At 35.7% G+C, this 12,321-nt stretch overlaps 1 protein-coding gene across 1 annotated transcript in view; it reads left to right on the top strand.

Moving 5' to 3' along the window:
- The window catches only part of DR1 (down-regulator of transcription 1), a 20,648-nt gene continuing 8,327 nt past the window's right edge, over positions 1-12,321 (top strand). Inside the window, exons 1-2 of the mRNA XM_072644033.1 lie at positions 1-220; positions 11,803-11,966. Of these exons, the coding sequence (XP_072500134.1) occupies positions 1-220; positions 11,803-11,966 (384 nt within the window). The remainder of the gene's footprint in view (positions 221-11,802; positions 11,967-12,321) is intronic.

Raw genomic sequence — 12,321 nt, forward strand, 5'->3', positions numbered from 1 at the left:
ATGGCCTCTTCGTCTGGCAACGATGATGATCTCACTATCCCCAGAGCTGCTATCAATAAGATGATCAAAGAGACTCTCCCCAATGTCCGAGTGGCCAACGATGCCCGGGAACTGGTGGTGAACTGCTGCACTGAATTCATCCACCTCGTCTCCTCCGAGGCCAACGAGATTTGCAACAAATCCGAAAAGAAGACCATCTCCCCGGAACACGTCATACAAGGTAAGCGGGGGGCGCTGGGGCCGTGGAAGGGAGCCGGCCCCGGCTGCTTTCCTTTGTGCCGCTCCGGAGAGGAAGCCCATGGTGTGGGGCACCCCCGAGCGCGTCGGCACAGACATGGTTAATGATTGTGCCCCGCGACACCTCCCGCGGAGATAGTGGGTCGTGAGGAGGGGGCTCTCGGAGGGGTACGGTGAATGAGGGGATTCAGCACCTGCCCCAGGGCAGTCACCTAGATCGTAGCCCGACTGGAAAAGGAACACGAGGTTTCTGGCTTCATTTTTACAGACAGTCTTTAGTTTGGAGGGTTGGGATGGGGAGCAAGTGAACACCCTTCGAAATTTTTTGTTAGGAGAGCAAAAATGTTTAGCCTAAGATGGGTGTTTGAAAGAAAACCAAAGGTACCGTCTCTTCTACTGTGTGGAGTTCCTTATTACATGAGTACTTCAAGAAATATAAAAAAGTTTTTTATTTCTGTTGTGGAGGCAGACATAACTTTTCCGAAGAGGATGTTACTTTGGCCCTCGTTGCCTCAGTTTTGCGTACCCACAGACAGGTTATGAACTGGAAAGAGAAAGTATTGCATGTGGCCAGTAGCTTATAACAAGGGTTTTTACGTTAAATTTTTTTCTGTTCACCCCCTTGAATCACTCTCTCGGAGTTACACAGACAGCCATTCATGAACGGCACTTTGAAACAACTTCAGCAGTTAGCAGTAGAAAATGTGCAGGGTGCTGTCAAGTGTCAAGAGATGGAGATATTCTGGAGACTTAGTACATCACCATGGTCTTGGGGCTGAGTGAGTACTGACTGCCCTCCTTAAGGAAGGCAGTATGACACTTTTTTCATTTTTCTTTTATCCACTTAGTATTTGAAAAGTATTTAAATTTGAAATGATGACCTTATTTCATAATATAAATTTCAACCTTGCTAATTTGTGTCTCCATTGCTTCTTAAAAATTCAGTTAATCAAAACTTTAAGCGGGCTTCTAGTTTGCCTTTTACCTTTTGAGTTTCACAGTTGCTATTTCTATATATATGGAAATAGTCTTATCACAGTGATGTGGAAAATACTTGCACTCTAGCATTGTACAGGTGTGGTATCATGCTAATAAATGTACCTGTTACTGCACTGGTGACATTTTACAGTCGATATTGACAAAATAATTAAATGATCCATTGTAGTTCCTTTTTGGTATGTTGAAAGTAGGTTTAAAATATACCATGACTTCTCAGTAAGTGAAGGGGGGGGACATGACCAAACTCCAGTAAACCAGGTTGACTGCTTTAATAGATTCATGGTGAAAGTGTATTCTTTTAAAAGCTTTTTTGATTTCATACTTAAGCCCAAAACTTGAAAGGTAAAGATATTCTTTTGTTTATATTGCTATTTTGTATTGTGCAACTACTGAAACATTTTTTCTTATACAACATTATCCCCCACAGAATACAATTTCTTTTTACAATTCATATAAAAATGGAAAGGTTCCTTTGTCAACATTGACTGCCATGTAAAAATACAAGAGACTTTAAAGGAATCTGCTTTAACATTTTTTTCACACCTTTGAAATGATGATCTTTCCAAAATCTAATAACGATTTGCAAATGAACTTCTTAATAGAGTTTAATCAATTTTAGAGGTTTTTTTTTTTTATGTTTTTTTTTTAATGTTAACACAATAGCTTGAAAGTGCTGTTGTAGCAAACAATATTAGTTCAACATTAGAATATGTTCAGTTCTGAATACTTATGGTTATACCTGTCACTAACCAGTGAATCCAGAATTAAGAACCTTAGTAAAAGTTATTTTACTAATTTATAAACAACAATAATAGGGGAAGGAGAAAAGGAATGAACATTTATATAGTGCTGGGTACTGTGTCCAGCACATAACATTTTTACAAATAATGTGATAATATTATGATAGTAGTTGAAAGTTATACTACTTTGAGAACAGTATCTCATTTGAGTCTCATAATGGCTATTTGAGGTAGACTATTTTATGTAAAAGAAAATTGAGACTTAGAGAGAAGTTTAGTAACTTGCAAGGGATTGTGTGCAAATTTTCTTGCTTTCAGTGCTGCTTACATGACATTATGGGAACTGCTATAATTAATTGTTCCTTTTTGGTATTGATTCTATTTATTGTAAAATCACATTTTATTATAAACACCATCTCTATTTCCCTTCCCCACTCCTAGAAATTGGAAATGATATAGACTATTTGGGAGGTCCTTCACTGCAGGTATTTTTTTAAAAATTGTTAAAAGATGTGTTCTTAGTGTTTTTGCAGAGAAAGAATGTCTCTACATTTTGGAAACTTAGGGTTGGCAAGTATGGGCAAATTGCAGATGAAAATATAGATGTGGATATGGTGCCTACTTTGTTGTAAGTATTTGTTTCAGTTAACACCATTTACACAGATGAGGAAGCTGCACAAGTCTTGTGGTTTTAGGTTGCCGAAGAATTTAGACTTTTAGTGGTGGGTTCTTTAACAAACTAGATTAGACTTTTGCCTCTGGACATTTTGCTTGCCACTTTCTTAAGAGTGGGAGCACTCTTAAGTGGGAATCCACTGTAAGGGTGGATTCAGCAAATCATCATTATTCAGTCATTAGAAATAAAAAGATAAAGAAGGAAGGATTACAATTAATCTGAATAGATCTGTAAAGTAGCTAATGTGAGAAAAAGTTTATGATATCAGCTGTATGCTTTATTTTGAAAAGTTGTTTTATATCAAGTTGAGAGAAAACACATTTAGTATTTTGTGTGAAGTCACAATTCATTACAAAAGGTTCTAAGTTTCTTAGATTGTGCTTTATGTTGCTACCTTTGCCTCTGAATGTGTTTTCGGGTGTAGATTTCAGCATATTGCTTTGTTGCTTTATTGGAAGAGAGCCTCTCAGGTCTCTGGTTTTCTCATTTGTAAAATCAGGGTTGCTCTAGATGATCTCTTAAGTCCCATTCTGTCTCTAACATTCACTGAATTTGTGAATCTTCACTAGAAATTTTATGGCCTTAGGGGAAAAAACCCTAAATTTGGTTTCCTCCGTCCTGTACACAATTTAAAAGTAAAGTGGATGGAGGGGAGAGAAGATTTACAAATATTTTGTTATTCCCAATAACCCTGTGAAGTAGGTGCTATTATTATCCTCACTTTACAGTTGAGTAAACTGAAGCAAACAGAGGCTTAGTAACTTGCCCTGGGATTACACAGCTAGTAAGTGCCTGAGGCTGGATTTTAATTTAGAGCTTCCTGACTCTAGGCCCATCTCCTTATCCTTTGTGCTGCCTGCCTTAAGTGTCATATTCAACTCAGAGTCAACTCTGAAATAGTTTTTGAGGGCTTTAGATGTCATATGTTTGTTTTGTATTTTTAGAATTGTAGGACTTAGAACTTGAAAACATTTAGAATGCAGTCTAGTCAAATACCTTTATTTTACAGATGGGGAAACTGAAGGGCACAGAAGTTAAGTTTTTTTAAGAATGAAGATTCAGGATTGCAACCCTGATTGTGTACTATATCCCAATGCTCTTTTCTGTTATACTGAAGGTCTGTTACTGTTCACTGTTCACTATGGATTTGAGGTTGGATTTGAACTCAGATCTTTCTGACTCCAGATCCAGTGCTTTATTGTTCTACTTACCTGTCTTAATAGGAAAAAAAAGTTAAAATCCTTAAAAAATTAATCACAAAAGGATAATTTTTTCCAAAGGGGCTTGTGATTTGTTTGTAGTTTTCATGGCATAATCAGTGGATTTGTCATCCATGTGGGTACTCCCTCTGCTGCAGATTAAAAACTGTCCGTGCTTGCCCATTCTCTGTGACTGATCTGTGTTCTTTCATACATAGGGTGTCCATCTGATCTTCCGGGGACATTCCTTACTTTATCTGGGCAGTATGGGAATACCAGTGGAGCACACAGGCTGTCTGTCCATCAAATTATCCCTTGCTCTTAAAATGAGGGGCACTCTAGTAGGCGGGTTTAAAGTTTGAGTTATTATGATTATTATTATACTGAAAGTCGAAATTTGTGCAATAGAACATAGAGGTGCTTAGAGGTGGAGGTTAAAAGAGACCAGAAACAGTCTCCCACCTTTCTCTTCCCTGTGGCCAAGATTTCTTGGTAATTATAGTTACACCGAATTTGGCTTTGTTTTTGCTGCTTTTTTTTCTTTACATTATGGTAGTCATCGTGTGTATTGTTTTCCTGACAAGTCATTCAATTGATGATATTTACCAGCATAGGAGTTTCTTTTACTGACCAGTTTCTGGTACATTTTGAAGTGTCATTTTAAGCATGTTCAGTAACTACTTTTTTGTAGTGTTTTTTAAAAAGTTTAGCTGTCAGTTTGTTGCTCAGTCTCATTTTCAGTCGTGTCTGACTGTGATCCCATTTGGGATTTTCTTGGCAAAGATACTGGAGTGATTTGCCATTTCCTTCTCCAACTCATTTTAAAGATGAAGAAACTGAGGCAAATAGAGTTAAGTGACTTGCCCAGGGGCATATAGCTTAGTGTCTGAGGCCAGATTTGGACTGAGGAAGATGAACCTAGGCCTGGCACTTTATCCACTGTGCCAGATTTCATAATTCGTAGATATGTATGAAGATGACTCATACGTGGTTAAATATTGTATTTAGGTAGTGATTTTTCCCATCATACCACATTGTAATTATTATTATATTTTTTTACTATATTCCTATGTATCTGTTGTAATGTGATTATTTTTGTTCACAATTCTTAAAGGTTTGACTTTTTATTTATTCTTAGATTTTAAAACACCCCTGAGATTTATGTAAAACTGGAATGATTATTATTACTAGATAATAAATCACTGTAAAAAGTATTCCTTTTTTTTGCAAGACATATGTTAGGTAGTGAGTGACATTTATCTTACAAAATGTCTTAAAATATTAGCTCAGTATCTGTACCATATTTTAAAAATAAAGTGTATGCAAATTCATTCTATTAGGAATATTTGTGAATTGTGATTCATTGATAACTCTTTGTCATTTTTGAAAAGTCTTGTTATACAAAGCCTCATGTGACTATGAGTGGAACTTCATGATATAAGAAGAATCAGATGTCAGGTAACAAATGTCAGGTCAATGAAAAAACTGGGTATAGGTTGGTTTAGCATTTTACCAGTAATGACCTGCATGGAAGTAGACATCAATGAAGAAATGTATAAGCAGAAAAGGAGATAGACCAGAATCAGAAATAGCAAGTAGATAGCCTGAATGCTACTTTAGTACCGACATGATGTTAAAAAGGACTAGAGAGAGAAACGCCACTTGCAAGTTGAGTGAAACCTTCTGGTGAACCTAACAGTCAGCAAGCATTTATTTAGGAGCCGTCTGTATGCCAGGCATACAGAGAAATGAACCAGACTTGACTTTCGAGGAGCTTAGATGCTATCTACCAGGGCAGATAAACATAGGCACAAATATATACACAAATATATATGTGTGTGTATATGAATGTGTGTGTGCACAAACATATACATGCACACATACATAAGAAATAGGTGTAAAGCAGTTTTGGAGAGAGGATGGATTGGTAGCTTGGGAAAGATGAGTGGTAGATCAAGGAAAGCTTCATGTGGAAGGGAGCACTTGAATTAAATTTGAAGAAATAGGGATTCTAAGAGGCAGAAATGAGGAAGGGAGTGAATTCCAGGCATAGGCACAGCCACTGCTGAAGTGTGGAGACAGGAACAGGAGATGGGCCCAAGGAACCATTATAAATCTCCAGTACCTTCTTTTGTGCTTGTCAAAATCTTGTTCCTTCAAGGCTTGTTGCAGTTTTCTACCTCTGTGAAGCCTTTCATGATTTGCCTTTCTAGAAGTGAGCTCTTCCTCTTCAGATTTTTCTGTGATAACTTCACCTAAATCTTTCCTTTGCACTCACAATGTTCTACCTACTATCCTACTTATCTGTATACCTTATAGGTCATATTCCCACATAGTAGATACTAAATTCTTTGAAGGCATATACCAATAATTTTAATTTTAATGTACAGTAAAGTACATAAAGGAGTATGAGAGGACATGGGCAAGAGTTAAGAGTTGCACAAGTTGAACTTCCAAAATGATGAGCTTATAGATCCATTTGTATACCATAGTACATTATGCCATTCTCTAGTCATTAAGCACATAATTTGTTTCCATCATTTTGCTATAACACAGTGCTGCTTTGGGTCTTTTGTTACACATTGAACCTTTCTGTTATTGATGTGCTTGAGGTTAAAACCTAGTAGTTGCATTGCTCAACCCAATAAAGCATTAGATGTAGTGGATTCAGGAAGATCTCGATTAAAGTCCCACCTCTGACACATAACTGGGTATGTGATCCGGAACAAGTCCCTTAACCTTTCAGAGTTTCTAAGGAACGCTTGGTAAGACTTTAAATTGAAGATCAGTTGTTGATGTACTTTGGTGCAGATGATTTCCTCATTGGGTATTCTCGATTCACTAATGAAATAGAAAGAGTACAAAAAGTTCATTCTGTTGCATAATTCCAAAGCGTTTTTTCAAATGGTTAGGCAAAGTCACAAACCCACCAACAATGAATTAGCGTGTGTCTTTTCACAAGACTTTTCTAGCATTTAGTTTTATCATCTTTGCCAATTTGATGAGTACGATGTTGCAGTTTCAGAGTTTTTAAAATATGCATCTCCATTTTTTCAGCAAGCATTTATTGAACACCTAGCTGCCAGGGATACAAAGACAAAAGACTAAAACAATCCCTACCCTCAAAGACCTTATATTACACTGTAAACATGATAGCCAGACATGGAATAGAGAAGATTGTAAAAAAAAAATGCTATTTTTAATAAAAAAACTTGTATATCACCAAAATAAAACTTTAATTGAAAAGAAAAACTTTGAGTTGGGATACAAATCTTGTACCAAACCTGACAAAAATCCAACATACAGGATCTATGGAGTTGACTCAGATCTATCCCTCTAAGAACCGTTCCCCAATAGAAAAATGGTCAAAGAAAATGGATAGTTTTCAGAATGTGAAATCTAAACTATGAACTATGAAAAGAATACCTTTTGACAAACATTTTTCTATTGGGCTCTTATTATTTAGCATATATTTGTGTCAATTCTTTATGAATCCTGGCTATCAGACTTTTCTTAGAATAGTTGATGCAAAGATTTTTTTTCCCTACTTCTATGACAAATATTAAGAATTTAGAAAAATTTGGGAAGATTTATGAAATGATATAGAAGAGCAAAAAATAAAAGATTTATTAAGTGCTTACTCAGTGCCAAATATTGCTGAAAAATGGGGATACAAAGACAGAAGATGAACACTAAGCAGTGGGAATGCAAAAACAAAAAATAAAGATGACCCCTAGGGATCACACGCAAAGGGTAATGGGTGATTTTAGTCCAGAAAGTTAGAGATTTTGAGTCAAATGGGAGAGTAAATTGACACACCCCATCAAAGAGAATTGATTTGATTTGATCACGGTTCATGGTTCCAGAAAAGGTGGGAGGAGGGGAAAGGAAGGATATCTCTGTGTGGGCAAGGAGATAATTGGAAAGGCTGGAGTGAAATGAAGCATGACTTAGGACTTTTCCTGAAATAGTGGTCTGAGTGATACTGTTACCTATTAGGCCAGGAATACACACACACACACACAGACACACACACACACACACACACACACTATATATTCTATAGCTTAAATGAAGACAATAATAAAAAGTCCAAATACAGTGGTTTCAGATGACTTAAGCTAAAACATACATCCTTCCTTTCTTTTTAACAAATCATAAAATATGCAGATAGAAATTTTCATGTACTGTCAGTCTTAAGAGTTGGGAGGGACCTCAGAGACTACATAGTTCAATTTAGTACAGAAACAAGAATCCCATTTATAACACACTTGACAAGTGGTCAAATCTAGCTTTTCTAGAAATTCTACAGTGAAGGAAAGCCCACTACCTCCAAATTCAATCCATTCCATGTTTGGATCACTATAATTATTTTTAGAATTTTTGTGTATATCATATTTACATGTACCTCTCTTGAACCCCATTCTTTGCTCCTACTTCTGTACTCTGAAGTCAAGCAGAATAAGTCTAATCTCCATTTCATGTGATAGTCTTTCTTCTGCTTGAAAACAAATTACCATGTCCACTATCCTAGCCAAGTTATCTCTAAGTTAAACATCCATAATTCCTTCAACTAATCCCCATCTGAGGATTACCCTGTGACCTTATATGCCTTTCACCATCTTGATTGCCCTGTTCTGAAAATCTTCCAGTTTAATTTATCTTTCTTGAAATGTGGCTCCTAGAACTGCGTATAATCACTGCATTAAATGGTTTAGCTTACTTCTTTTTTTATGGGAAGGTACTAGGGTAAGTGTTTGTTGGTAAGAATGTTCATATGTCAAAATAGCATATCAACACAAAAAAATATGGTGAGTCTGGGAAAGATTGGGTAGAGTAATCAAAGAAGGTCTGAATTGCCAATGTAAGGAATTTGAATGGTTTATTTATTATTTTTAATGTTTTTCACAAAATGCTGAGAGTGACAAAAGGGAAGTTTCCAGTATTAACAGGCATCTGTTAATACTTTTTTGGTTCAGATGAAGGCCAATACTTCTGTGTTTCTTTTGTTGTTTTCTATCTCACATTAGTAGAGATATCAAGTAGAATTTTTTTAGTTTAATCACACAATTGCACATTGTGACAGGTTACATTATCAATAGAAATTAGCAACAAAAGCATGTCATATGTCAAGATTATTCATACACACCATCACCTACATGATAATATGAATCTGTAAGTCTATATTTGGCAACTGTCCTAAAGGTCACACTCAAAAGCTTTTTCAGACATTAGGTAGAATGTCTAAAGGAACATAGCAGAATGCTAAGGAATATGCTCAAATTCCTGTTTCCTGAAACCAGGTTTTTGGAAATCTTTCCAGGGTATCCCCATTAAACTCCTTCATTGATGTCTTTCTGTAGTACAGTGGTTACTCCACATTCTTGAAAACTATGCCAGCAGAGCACAAGCTGTGGCAAGTTCTACTAAACTAAAAAGACATTGAGAATTACAGAATCATAGATTCAGAGCTAGAAAGGACCTTAAAGAGTATTGGCCATTCCCTCCATTTTACAGATGAGAGTACTGAGGACCAGAGAGGTTACTGACAAACTTAAGGTAAAACAATTTGTGAGTTTCTTGGATATTATTTGAACCTAGGCCTTCCTGACTTCCAAGTCCAACAATCTATCCATTATACTGTACTTGGTGATGGACAGTACATCACACATAGTTTAATGAGAAGCTTAACCATATTTGGAGATGTTTATTATTAGTTGGTTATGAGGTTCTTTTGGCTGTAGAAACCCATGAAAGAAACATGAATATGACAGAAAAGTAAAATGGCAAATGTTGGAGGAGACATTAATGCATTGTTGATGGAATTGTGAACTGATTCACCCTTTCTGGAGAGCAGTTTGGAACTATGCCCAAGGGGCTATTACTCTATGCCCAAAGGGCTATTAAACAGTACATACACTTTAATCTAGCAATACCACTATCACCTTTGTATACCAAGGAGATCAAAGGAAAAGGATCTATTCGTACAAAAATGTTGAATAGCAGCTCTTTTTGTGGTGGCAAAGAATTGGAAATTGAGGATGTACTTCAATTGGTAAACGGTTGAATATGTAGTGGTATATGATTTTTGATGGAGTACTGTTGTGCTATAAGAAATGACAAACAGAATGGGTTCAGAAAAACTTGAGAAAGCACACATGACCTGATGCAAAGCGAAATGAGCAGAAGCAGGAGAACATTGTACACAGTAACAGCAATATTGTCTGATGAGAAACTGTGTACGACTTAGCTATTCTCAGCAATACAGTGATCCAAGACAGACTTATGATGAAAAATACTGTCCATCTCCAGAGAAAGAACTGATGGAATCTGAATGCAGATTGAAGCATACTTTTTTACTTTCTTTTTCTTTTTCCTTTTTTTGGGGGGTTGGGAGTCTGTGTTCTTTTGCAGCATGGATAATATGGAAATATTTTGCATGACTGAACATGTTTAAGCTATATCAGATTTCTTGCCTTCTCAATGAGGGGAGGGAAGAGAAGGAGAGAGAATTTGAAACTTTTTTTCTGTGAATAATATTTTATTTCTTTCCCAAAACATGAAAAATAATTTTTAACATTTGTTTTTCAAATTTTTGAGTTCCAAATTCCTCTCCCCCCAAGACTGTAAGCAATTTGATATAGGTTATACATGTGCAGTCATGCTAAACGTATTTCCATATTAGCTGTGTTGCTAAAGAAAACACAGGGACCACCCAACCCCCACAAAAAAAACTAAGTGAAAAATAGTAAACTTCAATCTGCATTCAGATTCTATCAGTTCTTTCTCTGGAGGTGAATAACATTTTTCCTCATGAATCCTTTGGAGTTGTCTTGGATCATTGTATTGCTGAGAATAGCTAAGTCATTCACAGTTGATCATTGTACAATATTGCTCTTACTGTGTACAATGTTCTTCTGGTTCTGCTTACTTTACTTTGCATCGGGAACTTAGAATTTCCCTCATCTGTAAAATGAGGATGATAATGTATAGCTCCCAAGGTTGTTGTGAGGATCATATGAGATAATAATTATGAAGCACTTTGAATAGTGCCCGGCACGTAGTAAGCACTATATAAGCAGTAGTAGTAGTAGTTATTCTTGTTAAAATAATATTAACTAAAAATAATTATAACTGTGTTTCTAGATTAAAGAAAGCATTTGGAGAGTTTTTCTCTGTATGAAAGAATAGGAGTTTAGAATTCTTTGTCCCTATCTTGCCTCTTTTCCACCCCTATTTATCCTGTTACATCATTTGAAATTATTTCTGTAGTGTTTCCTATTTAGTTTCCAATATCTGGGGAAACCAAATGGGTAGCTATGTATGCACGTGGCATTTCATTTCTACTAACGTATCTTAAATTTGGCAGTTTAGGGGTTTTGCTAAAAATAATTTCCTGCTGTCTTCTAGACAAAAGAAAAGCTATCTTTTTTTTATTCTCTTCATTTGAAACTTAGTAAGATACACCAACTATTCAAGCCAATTGACATAAAAATCTTCTATTAACAAATAAGTTATAAATATTTGCTTCTTTTTTTTGGTTCTTTGAGGGTGACTAAATCATTGAATCATCAATTACTGTAGGTGGATTGAACATGCTTCCAAAACCACATATCCCTAACACTGGTGGTTTTTCGTAAGAAATACTTTGGTTTTATTAAAAATTATAGTCAGTAGGAGAAGGAAAAGTGCAAGCTTGAGTGCTGAAACCTGTTCCTACCTGTCAGCTGATTTTGCTTTTAATGTTGGGTGTATTGGAAAAATGTTTATTGTTTCAGCCTTCAAGATAATTTTTAGTATAGCTATGAAATGGATTAAGTTAATTTGAAGCAAAAAAAGACCAACTGAAATTTAATGGTTCATACTTAGGAAAAGTGCTATTTACTTTATCCCTACCTTCCCTTAATCTTAATGGATTAGAGACTCAATTTGATTTGTTTTTTCCCTGCAGCACTAGAAAGTTTGGGCTTTGGCTCCTATATCAGTGAAGTGAAAGAAGTCTTACAAGAATGCAAAACAGTAGCCCTAAAAAGAAGAAAGGCCAACTCTCGTTTGGAAAATCTAGGCATTCCTGAAGAAGAATTGCTAAGACAGCAACAGGAATTATTTGCCAAAGTAAGTCTTATACTATTTATGGTTTTACATGGAATCCTATTTAGGTTTTCTAGTTCATTATAGAAATCTTACTAGATTTTGAAATCTGTGAAGTTTTGGCCCTGTGCACCCAAAAGAACCTCTTTCTGTCATATGAGAGAGTAGTCTAGTGTTTGAGTCTGGTCAAATTTTGATATCTATAAAAAATAGTAAATTTTTGCAGCATATATTTTCTGTCTTAGAACTGATATCTTTTAATGTGAAATTTACTTTGAAGTTTTCATATAAAATGACAATTAACAAATAATAGTGTATGATTTAAGGTACAATAAAATGAAAATCTTTGATAGAAAATATTAATGAAAAATATGATTAA

The sequence above is a fragment of the Notamacropus eugenii genome, chromosome 2, assembly GCF_028372415.1.
Source record: "Notamacropus eugenii isolate mMacEug1 chromosome 2, mMacEug1.pri_v2, whole genome shotgun sequence".
NCBI lineage: Eukaryota > Metazoa > Chordata > Mammalia > Diprotodontia > Macropodidae > Notamacropus > Notamacropus eugenii.